Raw genomic sequence first — 18,530 nt, 5'->3', positions numbered from 1 at the left:
ATTAGCGTGTAATAAAGGCACGCTCACCGTGTGCTAGAGACTTAAAGAAAGAGACAATCTTTTGCGGCAGGGCAATAAAGACTTTCACGTCCAGAAAAGAGGATGCCCAAAGAGCCCTCTCGTATGCCCACGGTAAGCTTCAGCTCCTCAGTGTACCTCTCCCACCCCCCCCCAGAGGCCCGAAACACCACAGGCCTGGGTCCCAGTCCCTGGTACTAGTGCAAGGTGGTGACCTCAGTGGGTGGGGCCCAGGGGGAGGAAGTTATTGGCGTGGCTCCCTTGAAGGGATATGGCCATCTTGGTCACTTCCTGACTCAATGCTTTGCTTCCAGGCTACCTTGAGGTGAACAGATCTCCACCGCCAAGCCATCCACCATGATAGATATGCAGAGGGGTGGGGTAAAAGGGGGGAGGAGGCCGAGTGACCATGAATTGAGAACTCTAAAGCCATGGATGAAATTAAACTCTTCCTCCCCTATCAAGTTCATTTGCTTGGGTGTCTGGCCACAGCCGCAAGATGCTAAGGCACCCATGGTTCACACAAGTCAGCTGAGAAGGGAGTGGATATGAAGAGATGGGGTTCCCCGCAGGTCTTCTGGTCCCCATATCTTTTCACTCTGTTTTCTGGGCCAAAGTGCTCAAAGCAGGGAAATGCCAAGGTTGTATCTGGCATCTGGGCATTTTACTCATGTCTCCTAAAATTAGTCCTAAACACCATCGGGCTTGATAGAGATCAGAGAGCAGCGTGCGTAATTCTAAACAGCCTCGCCTTGCCCCAAACCCTAGCCTACGTTCTTTAAGTGACCCGACTCTCAAGAACAAGGCTTGCTTTCGCTGGGGCTACCTGTGTAGAAATGTTTCTCCTAGTTCAACCAGGGCCAAAGGAGAGGGAGAGGAGAGCAGGGGCCAGGAGAAGCTGAGGACAGCTGACGGGAGGTACCAGCCTGATGCAGCCGACTCGGGGACAGGCTGTTCCAGAAACAGGATGACAATTAATGGGAAAAATCTGCTCTCCCCCTAACACTGCCAAAGACGCTGCCCCGCCCCAGCTGCCCCCAGGCCTCCGTCAGGGAAGAACAAGCCTTCCCTTCCCTTCATGGCCTGATTGTGTTCTCACATGGAAGGGGGAAGAGCTAAGGAAGCTCCTTCCCAGGTAGAAAAGAATAGCATTACACACGTGAGTGCCAGTCCTCAAAGCCAAGAGCCCAAGGATTACCCGAGGTAGAAGGCACTGATCCACTCAGCCCATCTCATATGAACCTGCACGGCCCTGTTTAACACATGGTCAGCGCTGGCAGATAACAGGCCACAAGTCAAGATGTTTCTAGTCTTATTTGGTGTTAAGTCATCAAACTCCATCCCCTCTTTTAATTTCCTGTGTGTGTGTTTCTCTTGGACGAAATGTCTTAGCTGGTTCGAGAAAACCTGGCTTGGAACTGCCGTCATTTCAGTTCATCAAAAGCAGAGTTACATAGCTGGCCGCCGCTGGCTCACGTCTGTCATCCTAACTACTTAGGAGACTGAGATCTGAGGATCAGGGTTCAAAGCCAGCCCGGGAAGGAAAGTCCAAAGTGAAATACCAGAAAACCAGAAGTGGTGCTGTGGCTCAAAGTGGTAGAGCACTAGCCTTGAGCAAGAATGCTCAGGGACAGCGCCCAGGCCCCGAGTTCAGGCCGCATGACCAACAACAACAACAACAACAAAAGCAGAGTTACAGAAGAAGAAGACTCCTGGAAAACCAGAGAAGTCTGCCCTTCTGTCCTTCGGTGTCTTCTTAGATATCAGCGTTCTCGACATTTAAGGGAGGCATGTAATCTTTTGAGCGTATCATAAAATGAATATACTAGTCTCCCATGAACCCACCTTCAACCCTCACCGTGGACAAACACATCAGCGTTCGCACGTGGGTGTCACTACTGGACATTCCTTCAGTCCCTGAGTCCCAAGGTCGTGACCCCCACTGCAGCCATACAAGCTCATCTTGCTCCAACCCACAGTGTCAGCAGTGAACACCGACCTGCATCTCACAGGGACCTTTATCCACTCCTCCCCACCCACCCCTGCCTGACCCTCAGCCACACACACACACACACACACACACACACACACACACACGGAAACCCCAGCTGTGAGCACTGATGGAAAAACCTAACGTTTCTCCTTTGGAACTGGCACCCAGTCTCCTCTGAGCGGCTGGGTTCCATCCACCCCGTGACGGGACAGGTGGATGCTAATGCGCCATGTTAGCCCCACTCATGCCCGGCCCCTGGCCCCAGCCTTGGCAGGGTGCCACCTCCCGCCACTCCCACCCTGCCTTTCACGGGGCTGCGCGCTCCATGCGTGGGGTGGCAGCTGGCCAACGGAGGGAGAGACCTGGTGTTGCTCTTGGCATCGGCTCCGGAACTCTGTGTCGGGCGGAAGGAACTGCCCTGGCGCCGGCGGGTTTTTGGCGCCGGTGTCTACCAGTCCGTGTCAGGCCGGGTGGTTCCTTCCCAGCCAGACTCCCAACACCGCGTCGTCTTCATCTGCCCCGGAGCCCAACCTCCGTCCCAAAACTGTCCCCAGCACAGCAGCCCCTCTGAGCAGCGGCTCTGTCGGCACGCATGGGCAAACCGCACGGCCTGTGGCTGGATTCCCACAGACCCCGGCGCGGCCTTCCGTCCTTCACTCCCAAGATCGAGGGTACAGACAAGGCTTTCCTCCCAGACCACATCAGCCCCAGGCCCCGAGTCTCTCTCAGAGGACACCAGGAAATGACAACAGCATCTTTGGACCAGAGGAGAGCCCTGTGTTGCTCCCCCCAGAGACTCCTCGAGAGCCCTCTCCCACCACCTTACCCTTCATTCCAAATTTGGACCGTCGGCCATACTTGTTGATCATGATGAAGAGAACCACCAGCAGGACGCAGGCAAAAGCAGCCAGTCCGACCGCAATGGACACCTGTGAGGGCCAAACACAGACAGTCAGGACCAGCCACCGGAATCCCAGGGTCTTCGAAGTGCCCCGCCTGCCCGCAGGGAATCCATCCCAGCCTGAGGATGGAAATGACCAGAGTCCCGCCTCACACCCAGAACCTCACCACTGAATAAGAGCCTTAGAAGAAGGCATTTCTGAGACTCAGAGACAGCTTCTATCTTTGTTTTTAATTAAAAAACGGAAAATTAACCCAACTTGATTAGAGAAAAGTTCCATGATTCAATGTTCCTTTCACCTACAGGCTATTGTAGAGACACACAAGCAAATCTAGAGGAACTTCTGTTATTTTAATTATCCAGCAGGTTCTGTACCCTCGTGCCCTGTTATTCCTCTCCAGGAGGAGCTAGTGACGACTCTTTTGCTTGCCTTCCCAGAGAAAATCCATCTCGCAGAGATCAGGGCTCAGAAAACCCGCCCAGGAAGGCCTGAGCTGCCCAGACCTGCGCAGAAGGCCAGGGGCAGTTAACGGACCGGCTAATTCCAACTCGTCCTTGGAGGCTTCCACATACCCGGAGAGCTGCACCCGTCAAATGAGGAAGGTCTCCTCCCAGGAGATCATTCTCCCCTCCCTCACCCACTCGGTACCGGGGTGTTCCTCCTCACCAAACAAGGGACTCACCCCAAAAGTGTCTTCCTCTGGCTTGTGGGTCACAGTGATGGGGGGCGTGGGGCTCACTTCAGAGTCTGAAAAGCAAACACACCACACACACACACACACACACACACACAGAAGATTACATAGCTGACTGGGGCACAGGAGAGTCGCCCAGAGTCTCTGCCCGGCCCCTCCCCTCGACGCCAGGGCCCTTCATCCACCCGGCCAGCTCCTAACTCTACCCGACGAGGGTTCTGGCCAGGATACAGGACTTGAAACACAGGTGAGAAACCTTAGTGAGTTTTTCAGACCCCCCCCAGCTTTATCCGAACAAGTGGGATCCTCAGTAGGGGCCCGCCAGATCACAAAGACCCCCACCCTCGCCACGGCCAGATCCACCAGGTGGATCTCAGAAAACTCCCTGGGAGAAACTGAGGCCCGGGGCAATGACCCAGGGAAAAGTAGGCCCCAGACGGGACTGTCCCTTTCCCCCATTTCCTTCAGAGACCCTCAGTCATCCTGTAGGTGAGGATGATGTGGAGAGGGGAGAGTGGGGTCTGGATTTGGTCGTTAATGGAAACTCTCAGAACGAAGCGGGACTTACCGAAATCAAAGATGTCTGTGCTCTCTGAAAAAAAGAAGAAAGAAAAGACAAAGAGGTAATTATTAACAAATGTCATTTAAAAAAAAACAAAAACAGATGAGACCCGCTACGTCAGCCCCCCCTGACGGCCTCTCCCACTCTCCCAGTCCCCAAGCCCTGTCCCACAGCCTCACACCTGCACCCTTCTTCCCATGGGGCAGTCGCTGCCTCTGGGGGAGGGAGGGGGTCGCCCTCCGGACAGGGACAAAACCAGAGAGAAAGGAGGCGGTCCATCCAGGAGCTGAGACCGGAAGTTAAATCCTAGTTCCCAGACCAGCCGGTGCCCCCTCCCTGCTTCGTGATCAGAGCCGTGGAGGTGCTGGGCCACGGGACGAGGTGGCTGCGCTTAGACAGGCCCAGGTGGCTCCCGTGGTTCCCTGGTCGCCCCACAGACCCTGCCCCTCCTACCGAGGGATGGGTGCTCTTTGAGCTTTGGTCTCTGGACCCAGATAGCCTTGGAAAATAAAGCTAGTCCTTAACTAGTCATCGGTGATGAGCTGGGGAGGTAGGGGGGAGAGAAAAGGGGTACCGAGCGCTTCAGGCAACATGTACCAGGCCACCTTGGTAACCCTCCTCTCATTTGGACTGCATTGTCTCGGCAAATCCCGAAGCGAGCTTACCGAAATTAACTGGCTGCATGCCACTCATCTAAGAGGCTTTGGTGGCAGTCAGATAGTAACAGACGGGCTCTGGGTGGGTCTACCAATCAATGGGAAGAATCTTCCAGATTCTTTCCCTCTCCAATAAAAGAGAATTTCCTGAAGACATGGACTACTGGGAGATGGGGCTGGGGAAATACAAGGCGTGCCTGGAACCACCCTGGCTCTAGGAAGACGGAAAGGGCTCAAGGACCGAAGGGGCCGGGGAAGAGGAAAAGGGCGTCGGCGGAAAGGGACGCTTACGGTTTCAGGGTTGCCAGGGGTCCAGACAGGATAATTTGCCATCGTGGATTGTCAAGGACCAAAACCCGTGTGTCCCCTCAAAATCCATACATTGAAGATGCAACCCCCACTACCTTCAGGATATCACTGTATTTAAAGACAGGGTCTTCAATTAAGTAGCTTAAGTAAAAAGAAGCAACTGTGAATTTGGCCTCTAATCCAGTAGGACCGGTGTCCTGGTGAGTGAAGCCCAGCACAGACATCCACGGAAGGAAGGCCAAGTCAGGACGCAGGGCGAAGGACAAGGGGACAAGGCCTCAGAAGACACTGACTTTGCCAACTCCTGGTCTCAGATGACCAGCCCCCAGAATCGTGAGGGGCAAGAGACAAATTGCTACCCAATCTACGGCGTTTCCTTGTGATAATCCCACCAAACAAACACAGGAACAGCAAACATGTCCACAAAGCCACACAGATACAAATATGTCATTGAACAACAAAATGGCGAGGGCGGTGGGGGGGCGGGGGGGGGGGGGGGGGGGGGGGGGGGGGGGGGGGGGGGGGGGGAAGAGGACTCTCCCATGGTAAAATCCCTACAAATAAGGTAGAAGAGGCGAGGATGGGAATAAAAACCCGAGCGTTTGGTAAATTCCAAGCCTTTGCCAAAGTTGGGCAAGAATTCAGGCAAGAATCTTCATGCTTAAATGTCGAAATGAGTTCACAAGAGGAATGAAGAGAAATAATCCGGGCAGATCTCAACATGCGATTCTTAGTAATTGCAAAAAGGGAAAGAGTCGCCGTAGCACGTGATAGCGTCAGCATCAGCCCCACGGTGGGGTCTGCTGGGACCCACGGCAGACCGGGAGGGGTAGAGCATGGCTTTGGTCGGATTGTCCCCAAGGGTGCGTAACTAATAACTCAGCCCGGCGGACACCGAGGCTCAGAAAGAGCAATCTCTGGGACCCAGGGGCTGCCACATGTGAAGGGTTGGGTGGACCTTCTCCACCCTTCCTGCATGTCACGTCTGTAGTCCCAGCTCAGCGTGTGTGTGTGTGTGTGTGTGTGTGTGTGTGTGCGCACGCGCGCAGAGGCTGAACGTGGGCAGCGGTGTGTCCCTGGAGGCTTCGACGCCAGCAAGAGGGCGTTGGGTCGGGTCGCGCGCCGCTCACCTGGAAAGGGCTCCTTGAGGAAGTGGCCGCTGATGGTCTGGTTGGCCGTGCCCAGCGGGTTCTTGACCACAAGGGTGTAGTTGCCGTTGTTGTAGTGTGTGGGCTTGTTGAAGAGCAGGCAGCCCTCAGCCACCTCGCCCTCCTGGTAGAACTCCACGTGGGTGATCTTGGACTCGCGCAGCGGCTGCCCGTTGTGGAGCCAGTGCAGGGTGGGCGGCGGGTTCCCGCGGACCACGAACTCGATGCAGTGCTCCAGCCGCACCTCCGGCTCCTCCAGGCTCACCACGCGCGGGGGGTCTGGGGGGGAGAGGCCGGCTGATGTCCGTGGCCCGCGGGGCCCCTGTGGCCCCCCGCCCCGCCCGCCCCGGGGCGAGCTCCGGGAACGGGGCTGGGAGACAGCTCGACTCTCCTCCCACCCCACTCTGAAAAGGGGTGAGGGGAAGGGAGGTCCCGCCCCGCCCCACAGAGAGGAAGAGAACCCCCCGGGAGCTGGAGGGACCCCTGCCCCGGCCTCCTCTACTCAAGGTATTGCTAGGGGTTGGCCAGGGGCAAAACGGGCCCATCGGAAGCGCCTTGAAAAAGCACACCGGCTTCTCGGGGGCCAGGGGTCACTCACCAAGGGCTGACCTCTCAGTCATGCTACACGAGAGCCTCTACTCCCTTCTCCAGCCTCTGCCCAGCCTCCTCCTGACCCCCAGCCTCCCTCCCAACCTCCTCCTGATCCCAGCCTCCCTCCCAGCCTCCTCCTGATCCCAGCCTCCCTCCCAGCCTCCTCCTGATCCCAGCCTCCCTCCCAGCCTCCTCCTGGGACTAGCGTCCTCCTGGCCCCAGCCTCCCTCCCAGCCTCTTCCTGATCCCAGCCTCGCTCCCAGTCTCCTCCTGGCCCCAGCCTCCCTCCCAGCCTCCTCCTGGCCCCAGCCTCCTTCCTAGCCTCCTCCTGGCCCCAGCCTCCCTCCCAGCCTCCTCCTGACCGCCCCAGCCTCCCTCCTAGCCTCCTCCTGGCCTCTGCCTCCTCCTGACCCCAGCCTCCCTCCTAGCCTCCTCCTGGCCTCTGCCTCCTCCTGACCCCAGCCTCCCTCCCAGCCTCCTCCTGGCCCCAGCCTCCCTCCCAGCCTCCTCCTGGCCCCAGCCTCCCTCCCAGCCTCCTCCTGGCCCTAGCCACCCTCCCAGCCTCCTCCTGGCCCCAGCCTCCCTCCCAGCCTCCTCCTGGCCCCAGCCTCCCTCCCAGCCTCCTCCTGGCCCCAGCCTCCCTCCCAGCCTCCTCCTGGCCCCAGTCTCCATGGCGGCCTCCGTGGTGGCAGGCACTCACAGTAGACGGTGAGGGGCACGCTGGCGTTGCTCATGCCCACCACGTTCTCGGCGATGCAGGTCAGGGTGAAGCCGTTATCCTCGCTGGTCACGTTCACCAGGGTCAGGTTGATGGCGTGCACGTTGGTCCAGTTCATATTTGTCTGAAAGCAGGAATCGAGAGACCGTGGTCAGCACCCACGGGGCACCTGCGGAGCTCACGGGGAGAGCCGTGGGGGCGGGCGGGGCGGCTCACGGAAGCCCCCGGGCCGGGCGCCACGGTGCACAGTCACAGATCGAGTGGCCCTCACCCCGCCACGTCACGAGAGAGGACACGGAGGCACGGAACGGTTGCGATCGCACGTGTCAGGTCGAAGTGGCAGAGCTGGGCCCGAGGCTCCGTGTCTGTCCCCGCGGGGACAGGACCAACTTCCCGAGGTTGTCTGTGACTGCAGGGCGGCGGGCCCCGCCGTGGTCTCCCTCCGGAGCCCGTGGAGCTCACCTGGTGGGTGTTGATGGACTGCAGGCCGGTGACCATCCAGTCCACGTCGGGCAGCGGCGACCCGGAGCCGTTGCAGGTGATGACAGCGTTGTCCCCTTCACGCACCGTCAGGTTCACGTGGCTCACGCTGATCTCGGGGAGGTCTGGGAGCAGAGGAGAGGCAGGAAGGGTAGACACACAAGCAAATGCCACTCGGGCAAACTCCGCCCGCAGGTCAACGGTGGACCTGCGTGCCTGGCTCAGGGATGCCTCTGTTGTGGTTGTTTCTCAGTGGCCATGGGGGCCTGAACTCAGGGCCTGGGCGCTGTCCCTGAGCTCCTTTTGCTAGTATTCTACCATTTTGCAGCTACAGCGCCACCTCCGGTTTTCTGAATGGTCTGTTGGAGATGAGAGTCTCACGGAGGTTTCTGCCCGGGCTGGCTTTGAACCGCCATCCTCGGATCTCAGCCTCCGGAGGAGCCAGGATGACAGACAGGCGTGAGCCGCCCTGGCCCTGTGATGAATCTTCAAACGACCTGCAGGGACTCCCCCCGGCCCCCAGGGAGCTTGCCCAAGACACAGGTGCCCGGGCCTGTCGCCAGACGCCGGGCTTTCCTAGAGCTTGTTCTTGGGCCCTGAGATCTACGGTCCCATGAGCCTCTCTGAGTCTCGCCCCCCTGGGGGGGGGGGTCTGATGGAGGGACGGACGGATGTCTGACGGACGGACGGACGCTTCCTTACCACACTGGCTGATGTTCATCTTGAAGAGCGGGAGCTGAGCGCCATCGGGGCCGATGCAGTAGAGGCTCTGGGCGTTCAGCCTGGCCTCCCCCTGCTCCTGCCACAGCTGCATCCACCGAATATCACAGCTGCAGTTGAAGAAGTTCTGCTCCAGCCTCCTGCAGGCAAGAAGGCAGGGGGAAGAATCCCTGAACCCAGGACGGCCCCGTTTCCCCGTTTCCACTCGGGGGTGGAGACCCAGCCGCCCCTCCACACACACACACACACACACACACCCGGTGCGGGAAGCAGGGGTTGAGCTGAGCGAGGTCAGGGAAGAAGAAAAAAGAGTCATTTTGTTTTAAAACGGATGATCTCATTTTAATTAACATTAGCAAGGAGACCGTCAGAAGCTCTGAGCTGTTCTTCGTCTCCGATTTCTCCAGCCCTTGCCCATCTCACCGAAAGTCGTAGCCATGACCATTCTCCATCGCCTTTCTGAGCTCACCTCCTACCTCCTCCTCCTCTCCTCCTCCTGCGCATTCACTAATACAACCCGGGCAGGCCTGCCTCAGGACCTTGGCACCTGCTGCTCCATCTGCCTGCCAAGCTCTACCCAGCCTATCTAACCAGACTGGCTCTGCTCCCACTCCTGTTCCCCCATCCTTCTTTCTAGAATTTGTCACCACCCGGAACGGCTTCGAATAGTCCAGTTTGTGTCTCTCTGATGATTAAAAAAAAATTCAGATTATAAAAAATTCAGCTCAGAGGCATAGTCTATTTTGTTCATTGCTGAATCCCCCAGTACCTAAAGCATAAATTCTTCCTGAATGAAACTAGAGGGAAAGAGCGTGAACGAAGGAGATTTCCCCGGGGCAGTCAGTGGCTAGCTAATTCCAAGATATCTTCAAAGTCCATACTGGGACCAACTCTCCTCCTCTGTGAGTTCAACGAGTCTTTAATAAGCACCTGTTTGCGCTCTGGCCCTGGGTTGAGTGCTATTAATACAGAGACGATGGTCCCTGTCCCAGGAGCACTTGGCCTGGTGAACAAGGAAGAGCCGAGTTCACAGCCCAGGTCCTCCGTTTCTCCTTGAGACAGGCCGCATCACCTCCCTCCTGGATGGGGTTATTTGGAGGATGTGACCCAAGCCCATTGATCTGAACACCTCTCACGGCACAGGCCCCCAGAAGGCCCAAAGGCCTGGATCGTTAGGGGAACGCGATTTCCGGGGGCTCTGGAGGGAGTCAACTGGACAGAGCACGCTCGGGTCACCGCGCTGAGACCCTGGATATTTTTGACAGCTGGCAGATTCCAAAATAGTTCTGCGTGCATCCGCACTTAGCAGCCTTCCGGAAGGAGCGAGCCGGGGCGGGGGGGGGGGGGGGGGGGGGGGGGGGGGGGGGAGGGGAAGGGCACTGATGCCTCATTCAGAGCAAGGGCACCCCGTGGAGAGGACCCTCACTCACCCCCCGCCGGCCATCTGCACCCCCGGGGGCCAAACCGCCTGTGAGCCCCTCTGCACCCGGTGTCCTTACAGAAAAAGGGGGGGGAGGGGCACCAGACCTCGCAGATGCTCCTCTGCCGCAGGGCAGACCACAGACCAAGCTCGGTCTGTCCCGACTTTGAACCTCACGCGCTTCCCGCCCCTTCTCCCCCCTCGCAGAGTTCTGCGGGTGCCCAGGAGACTCGGGAAGGGGTAAGCGGGGACCGCTGGCTTCAGGGGTTCACGGAGGCAGATGCGGGGGGGCGGGGGGTGGGGCAGGGGAAGGACAGAGACGGGGACGGTGGTAGATGAGGATGGGAAACACAGGGACCCATGGAGCTCACCCAGGAGGCGGAGGAGAACACCGGGACCCCAGAGCTAAAGAACCAGCTAACGCCAGTTAGGATGACTCACAAGCAACCGCACACACACACACACGCACGCACGCACGCACACACGCACGGGTATGTGGTTTGTATATTTCTCAAAGAGCAGCTACTCAGAGCCTGGCTTGGGGCTGCGTCCACTCAGAATAAAGGACAGTACAGGACAGGGAAGGGAAAAGGAAAGAGAAAGGAAAGGAGAAAGGAAGGGAGTGGGTTAATTCGCTGCCACTGCCGGGCTGGCTGGAGGACACTGCGGGTCCAGATGCCTGGCGGAGTGGGAACTGACCCACGGCGGCCTGGTCTTTGCCAGCTGCTCGCCTAACAAGATGCGGCCCTCCATGATTTAACAGGTATGGAAAAGACCAGACAGGCTCCTGGCGTGGACAGAGCCAGCGCGTCCGGAGGCTGGCAGGAGAGCGAGCGGAGACAGAGGCCTTGGGAGGCGCCACAGCCCGGCGCATCTGGCTGACCTGAGCCAGGTAACACCCACTCCCTCCCATCTCCTCTCGCCAGGGCCTGGTGTACAGGACCAGATCCAGCCCCAAACAGGCGACTTGAGATCTGGTCCTTCCATGCCAGCCAGAGCCCCTGGGAAACTGAAGAACCTCGGGGGCTCTATGAAGAGAACAATGCGCACACACCCCACGGAGGCCTTTTTGGTCTTGACTGGAGCGCCTGGGCATCCTGCTGAACCAGCCCGCAACCGCCTGTCCATCCGGGCAGCGGCGAGGTGGACACGTCTAAGCCAGGCTCCCATGCCGGAGGAGGAGACTCCAGACAGGGCTGGGGGCGGGGGTGGGGGGGAGGCAGTCTGCAGAGCCCAAGCCCGGCTGGCTCTCGCTCACTCTCCAAGCTCCATTCATAATTCAGGCAGCCCTCTCAATAACACAGCACCGACCGCTCCAGAGCAAAGCTCTACAATGCCCAGCAGCCTTGCCCCCCCCATGGCCTGGGACCCTATCATAGGGCCCCAGGGGCCCCCACGCAGATGAACTCAGGCCATCCAGGCCCCAGCACACAAACACCCCGCTCCTAAGCCAAGGCAGTGACAGCATTTAGGAGCATCGATCCCTCCTCTCCGCACCTTCATTAGTGGCGAGGCCCACGGCCACTCAGGGGCCACCTGGAGAAAACGGGGCAGGGGCGGGGGAAGGTAACAAATCAGTGCCGCTGTCACAGAACACACAACACAGCCCTCCCAATGCAGCAGCGATGGCTGGAAGGGTGCACAGAACACTCTCGGGGAGCTGGTGGGATATCATCCATCTCCTGGGTTCCATCATGGCCTCCAAACAGTGATGCCCAAATCCGAGCCCCAGAATCTGTGAATATGTCACTCTGGTCTCAGTGTCCTCGAAGACAAAACCAATGTGGGGGAGGGGGAGGGACAGTAGTCAGCCAGCACTGGTACCCATCAGTTCCCAGGTTGAATTGAAACCCTACTGTACAATTGTTTAAAGAAAAAAATTTTAATAACTTTAATTTTTTTAATGGAAAGTTCTTTAAAAAGCATACATTAACTTGTTGGCTAATGCAATGTGTACATCTGTGTAGCTCCTGATTTTTTTTCCCTCAAAATTACAGTATTCATGAGATACTAACTGGGTATCTGATAGCAAGGAATTGTTGATTTCATGAGGTTGTACCTAAAACACTCCACCCTTATCTTTAGAAAGACATAACAAATATATGTGATGGAAATTTAAGAATATGTTCACAGTTTTACTTTTTTTTAAGTAATTTTTTTGGTCAGGCAGTGGTGGTTCACGCCTGTCACCCAAGCTACTCAGGAGGCTGAGATCTGAGGGTCAAGATTCCAAGCCAGCCCAGGCAGGAAAGTTCATGAGACTCTTCTCTCCAATGAACCACCAATAAGCTGTAAATGAAGGTATGGCTCAAGTGACAGAGTGCCAGCGCTGAGCAAGATAACTCAGGGACAGCACCCAAGTGCTGAGCTGAAGCCCCAGGAATGTGTGTGTGTGTGTGTGAGAGAGAGAGAGAGAGAGAGAGAGAGAGAGAGCGCAGATATGTGTGTATTCATGTGTGTGTATATGAGAGAGAGAGAGAGAGACAGAGGGGGGCGGAAAGAGAGAGATTAATGAGGTCTGTCTGGATTTTGGGTGGGCCCTGGCCCCAGTGACTGAGTCTTTAGGAGCGAAAGGAGAAAAGTACAAAGGCCAAGGATATTGGGGAGTCAGCCGTAGAAGGGGGTAGAGGCCAAAATGATGCTGCTACAAGCCAAAGAACACCAGGAGCCACCCATAGCTAGAAAAGGCAAGGATGGTTCAACCCCAGGTCCTCTGAAGGGAGGGTGGCCTGGATCAAGACTTCTGCCCTCCTGAACAGTGAAAGAACTTTTGGTCGTTTGAAGCCACCAAGCATGTGCTGACTCATCAAGGCAGCCCTAGGAAATTGCAAGTAACATCCTTCACCCCGGCTCTGGCTTCACGCCTATGAAATGGGATGACTGCGTTACCGGATTAACAATCATTGACATTGGTGAAGTCTGTGGAGAGGAGGTGTACGGAGGCCAGAAGTGGTTATTCTAGTAATGCTGTTATTAGCAAGACTGCTGAGAGCTTTCAAAATGATCATGCAAGGCGAAGATGGGGAGAAAGACTGTGCCATGATCAGCCCAGACCACTCATATCTTACCAAGTCGATTAAATCCGCAAATTACAGCAGAGGTAATTATCACTTTGGTTTTTAGAAGATGAAATATTCCCATCTGTTTCCATCACTGCCCACTCCCTGTGTGGCAGATATCAAGGGGAGGCTGCCGGCGGCACCTTAATGATCCTCTCAGAATGTCTGGAAGGTTGCTGCGTTTGTAGGCTGACATCCTCCTGGCATGGTCTGAACTCTCTCCCGGGGTGCCAGTCCACACTCCTGTCCTTCCTGATTCATCCTTTATCTCAAAGACCATCTCTCTGATCTTACTGTGATTGGAGTTCGGGAGGGAGGAACAGACAGGAAAACAATTAACACTCTTGCCAAAACCAGAACCTTCTGGAAGCACTGCAGTGCCAAGCCACACAGGGCCAGTGACCCCAGAGCAGTCCTGAGAGACAGTCTTGTTTCATTCAGGAGGGGGGTTGAGGAGCCAGGGGCTCCCCTCGACAGAGTAAAATGACAGGAAGTAGAGGAAAGGTCTTAAACCCATGGCAAGGGCTCTCTGAAATGGCTTGTTTTTCTTCTTGTGACTCCACTCTGGGGAGCCACCATCTCGAGAGTGGCTTCCGGAAGGAAGATGCGTTTCTGAGTTCAGTGAGGGAAAGAGCAGACCCAGATGGTGTGAGCACTAAACACGCTCAGGCCGATCTGCAGATTGACCGTCTACCCGTCACGTGACCTGGCCTTGCTTGTCCGGGCCACAGGTCTCTCGTCTGCAGAAATGGTTACGACAACGGCTTTGTGGTGAGAATGTCCAAGCACTGGCAGACATCGACATTGCTGGAGGCTGGGCCTGTTCCTTTCTCCTCTGCCACCAGAACCGGAGTCTCAGCAGGGTCTACGGTGCCGTCGAGGATCAGGTTGGGGAGAGACCTCAAGAGAACTCCTGCAGAACCAGCGGGGTCGGGCAAGGGCACTTCCGGCTGCCCTGCTGGCCCTTCTGTCTCTACAGACGGCCACTTGGAGCCTCGCACTTCTGGCTGTGACTCTCCTGGCAGCCGTGGCCCGCCGGGCCCTTTTCCTACCTAAGACCCCCAGCTCACTCTCGGTGGAAATGCCAGACCCATCCGCAGCCGCAGCCTGCAGGCTCCCGCGCACGGGCCTTGGCAGCCGAGATGGCACGCGGCAGATGGCGCCGCGCAGACTAATCAAGAAGTCAGACCAGAAAACACAACCCCCCCCACCCTCTCTTCCATTTGCCAGAAACTGGGATTGTTTGGATTTTAATCATAGCCACAGCCAAGCGCCAACGTGCAGCCCCCTCCAGCCAAAAGATACATTTTTCCCACTCTCAACATTCAATTCTTCCTCAGGGGGGAAAAAATAGACCCCTACCAAGGAGATCACTCCTTCGGGGGGGAGGAGGGGAAGCAATGTATATTCTTCATTCTCCAAGATAATTTTTTTTCTTATTTACCAATATGACAGAAATAAAATAACTCTGGGGGCACCATGGCCCTCACACGCTGACTCACACCGCGAGGAATGTCTTCATCCCTCCGTAAATTACAACTCAGCTCTCGGGCGTATTGATCCCTGCAAAGATGAATGCACAATCCCATGACCCTCTGGGAGAGCTCCGACATTCTCTTTAAATATATATCCAGGGGAATAACTGTTTCTAACGCTCCGAGGAAACGGGTCACCGGGGCAGGACGCCATTGATTTCAAATCCCATGCACTGAACATCTCTACGACGTTCAGTGCTAACAGCAAGGCCTCTGACAACCCCTGAGGGGCCACTGTCCCCAGACTCTCCAAGGGGAGAGGTGGACATCCAGACCCGGGACTCCCAAGAAAGCCAGCCCCGTGAGCCCCTACCCCCATCCATTTGAGAATAGCCGTGCACTTCGGGACAGTTATCGAAGGACAGATCCCTGTATTGAAAGCAGATCAAAAGAAAAAAACCAACAGCAACAATTGGGCGATGGTCGATCACGCTCCAAAGCCCCACCCCCGATTTAATGGGCGACCTTAAACAAGGCACTTAACCTGGCCCTCGAAGGCAGCCAGACAGCCATCGTTCCTACCTTACAAACTTAACACATTATTCCGCCCAGTGCCTGGTGCAGAGGGAAGAATGCAGAGATCCGTGTTGATCGTGCTAGCATTATCCCCACCTCCAGTCCTCACCGCTGCCCAGACCTGAGCTCCTTCCTGCTCTAGAGCTCCTGCCATCTAGCTGGCCACTCTTTCTCCACCCAGACCTACCTACACACAGACCTAGCCACTGGCCCTAGAGCTACCCACCTGGATAGGAGCAGACGCCATATTGCTCCCTTCGGGGGGGGGTGGAGATGGCCCCTCTAATACACCTTATAATATTCCTTCTCCTGTGCCTGCCTGCCTTTATGGCAGGATCCTCACAGATAGTGACTGTAGGAATCATGTTGGTTTACCCATATGCATGGGGTGACGTGACTCTGACAGTGTGTGTGGCGCAGTCTCTTGTGGGGAGAGGTCTTGTAAAACAAGACGTATTTATATCTTTTGCCCAACTCGGGTAGGGATTTTTATTGGTGCCTGTCTAGATCTCAGCCCTACATGGCTAAGAATTCTGATCACTGCGCTTAGGACACCTAAACCAGACAACACCAAGAAGCACACACGCCACTGCGTGAGTAACCTAAGCTCCCTACACGTTTCTTTGGCTTGTTTGTTTCCACTCTGTATGCAGCCCAGATTGGCCTTGATTGCAACCCTCTCACATCACTCCTTTAAGTCCTGGGATGACAGATGTGTGGTGTCATACCCAACTCTCGACACTGTTTTTTAAAGAGACGAACTCTGCATAGCCCTCTCCCTGGAACGGCCTTTCAAAGCCCCGTGTGGGAGAAGAGGCTTGTGAAGGCATCCATAGCACAGAAAGCTGTCCACCGGGGTGACCCGCGAGGAGGCTGGAACCGTTCTGGCTCTGGTGGCCGGTCTGAAAAGGTCAGGTTACGACGCCTCCAGGCAGAACAAAAGGTCGGGTGGGAGGCCAACAACCTCTAGGTGGAAGCCCACGCTCCTTGCTTCTTAGCAAGCATGGCAAAGCAATCTACGAGCGGCAAGTTTGGGGCTGAGTCACCAAGTCACGAACGCACGCATGGGCTCCGTCTCCCAGCCTCACCCATTCCCTCTCAATTCACCCGGCCTGCATTGTGCTTCTCTCCCAGCGGCGGACACGGATTTTGATCCATCTAGCCAACCTCTGTTTGCACAAAATGGCAGGCTGAGGTGACAAGGCTGAGCCCTCCACACCCCGATCAAAGAAATGTCTCCCCGCCCCCAAGGCCATGACCACGCCGGGAGAAGGTGAGGAGGTACAATCTGGAGTCTAGGGGCCCGTCGTTCAAGCTCTCGCTCCAACACGGTCCTCTCTCATAGAAGGCAGAGACAGCCCCTGCCTCTTGTGAGCCATGAGAAATCTAAGGTTATGTTGGCGGGAAAAAGGGTAGCTGATAACGTTATAGAAGGATTGTTTTTTAACTCTTCATTATTATAACGTTTAATAGTATGACTCATTTCCTGCCGATCCTCAACCTAAGTTCTGTGAAGGGATGAGATCCTCACTGGGTGCCTGAGGCTCTCACCTGTAATCCTCGCTACATGGGAGGCTGACCACAGGAGGATTATGGTTCGAGGCCAAAAGAGAAAGAGAGAGAAGTATGCACGACCCCCTCCTCAACCTCTAGGTGAGAACCATGTGGGGTGACCACCATGCTGAGCCGCATGGAAGGCTGTGGTGGGGAGCATTTGAGGTTCCAGGACATTCTGTGAGGTTCCACCTCGGTGGACCCCACCCTCCCCAGCCCCCCCACCCCCCGCCCCAGCCACCATCACACCTTCTGAAACAGACTGTGCTTACAGAGAACATCAGAACTCAAGGGGCGGGGGGGGGGGCTTGCTCCCATTGAATATAATATGGTTTGTCCTGCATCACCCAATCCAAGCCCCTTGGGGGGGCCAGGGGCTCCACAGACCCCAGGTTCCAGGGCTTAGCCCTTGTCTCCACCCAACCACTGCCGTTGCTTCGCCCCCCCTCCCCCACCCAGCCCCGATGACAACCTTTTGAACCAACTTACAATTCCCGAAGACTCAGCGTCTGGAAGAGCTGCCAGGAGAGTGTGGTGAGCCGGTTACTGGACAGGTTTCTGCAGGAATTGACAAAGAAATGGAGAGGTTAAAAGTCAGAGGCGGCATCCGTAGACACCGGTAACACCCCAGCTCCCTCAGGTTTCTGTGATCGTGGTTCGAAACCAGCCTGGGTAGGAAAGTCCATGAGACAAGAGAAATCTCCAGTTAACCAGCACAAACCCAAAAGTGGAGCTGTGGCTCAAGCAGTAGCATGAGAAAACAAAGGGAGAGTACCGAGGCCCGGAGCGCAAGCCCCAGAACCCGTACAAGAATGACGCCGCTGGTTCTGCTGACGGTGCTGGAGCTCTTGGAAGTGAACTTGGTCACCTCCCCGCCCCCAGACGCCCCTTTCGCTGATCCTTTTTCTCCTCTCCATTCATCGCTCTGCCTACAGATCAGTTTGGAAAAGGACGCTGAGCCCTCGGAAAGGGCAAGGCGGTCGAAATCCAAAATAAGAAGAACAAATTTAAAAGTCTCAGTTATTCTCCCGTGTCCTCTCCCTTGGTAATAAAAGCTCGGGAAGGTGGCGGGGGAGCTATTGAAGATGAAGACAGCCTTCCCTAGAGGACAGAACGCTGTGGGGGAACCCCAAGCCCCAGAGCTGCTCCTTCGTGTTCACAGAGGGGATGGGGAGACCCCCAGGTCACCCCCCACCCCTCCCAATCCCGCCCCACCCTGCCCCAAGGAATCCCATCAGCCAGATCAAGACATCTGCCTTTGTTTTCAGCTCTGCTCTCCTCCTAATGGCTATTTAATTGTCTTCATTAGGACACACGGTAGAAGGCAGCGGCCATTAGTCTTCTGAATAAAAGTAGAAACACGCCCACGGCTATTACTTTGCTCAACAAACAACTTCGGAGGTCCTAACAACCCTTAAAGGTGGCAAAAGTTAGAGACCTTAAAGGCGGAGGCAGTTAGAGAGCCTGAAGGTGGAGACAGTTAGAGATGAGGTCCTGAAGTGGTGCCTGGCGCCCAGTGAGCTCCCTCCTCTCCCGAGGGGAACCGATGGCGCCCTGGTTCCGTGGAGGTGACTTCACACACACACACACACACACACACACACACACACACGCAGAGTCAGGTGGAGGTGACTTCACACACACACACACGCAGA

The 18,530-nt window shown here is 56.2% G+C and overlaps 1 protein-coding gene across 4 annotated transcripts in view; it reads right to left on the bottom strand.

Annotated features, from left to right (window-relative positions):
- Window positions 1-18,530, bottom strand: part of Ntrk3 (neurotrophic tyrosine kinase, receptor, type 3) — a 228,257-nt gene that overhangs the window by 149,895 nt on the left and 59,832 nt on the right. For 3 of the 4 annotated variants that reach the window (XM_013011981.1, XM_013011983.1, XM_013011980.1), the window contains exons 4-11: window positions 17,365-17,433; window positions 8,774-8,931; window positions 8,054-8,196; window positions 7,574-7,715; window positions 6,265-6,561; window positions 4,176-4,199; window positions 3,596-3,660; window positions 2,838-2,940 (exon numbers count right to left, since the gene is read on the bottom strand). In XM_013011981.1, the coding sequence (XP_012867435.1) occupies window positions 2,838-2,940; window positions 3,596-3,660; window positions 4,176-4,199; window positions 6,265-6,561; window positions 7,574-7,715; window positions 8,054-8,196; window positions 8,774-8,931; window positions 17,365-17,433 (1,001 nt within the window). The remainder of the gene's footprint in view (window positions 1-2,837; window positions 2,941-3,595; window positions 3,661-4,175; window positions 4,200-6,264; window positions 6,562-7,573; window positions 7,716-8,053; window positions 8,197-8,773; window positions 8,932-17,364; window positions 17,434-18,530) is intronic. The other variant, XM_013011982.1, reaches the window with a different exon arrangement.

This window comes from Dipodomys ordii, unplaced genomic scaffold (assembly GCF_000151885.1).
Source record: "Dipodomys ordii isolate 6190 unplaced genomic scaffold, Dord_2.0 Scaffold15, whole genome shotgun sequence".
In the NCBI taxonomy this organism is placed as follows: Eukaryota; Metazoa; Chordata; class Mammalia; order Rodentia; family Heteromyidae; genus Dipodomys; species Dipodomys ordii.
The sequence above is the reverse complement of the archived record's forward strand: the minus strand, read 5'-3'. Positions and strand labels throughout refer to the sequence as shown.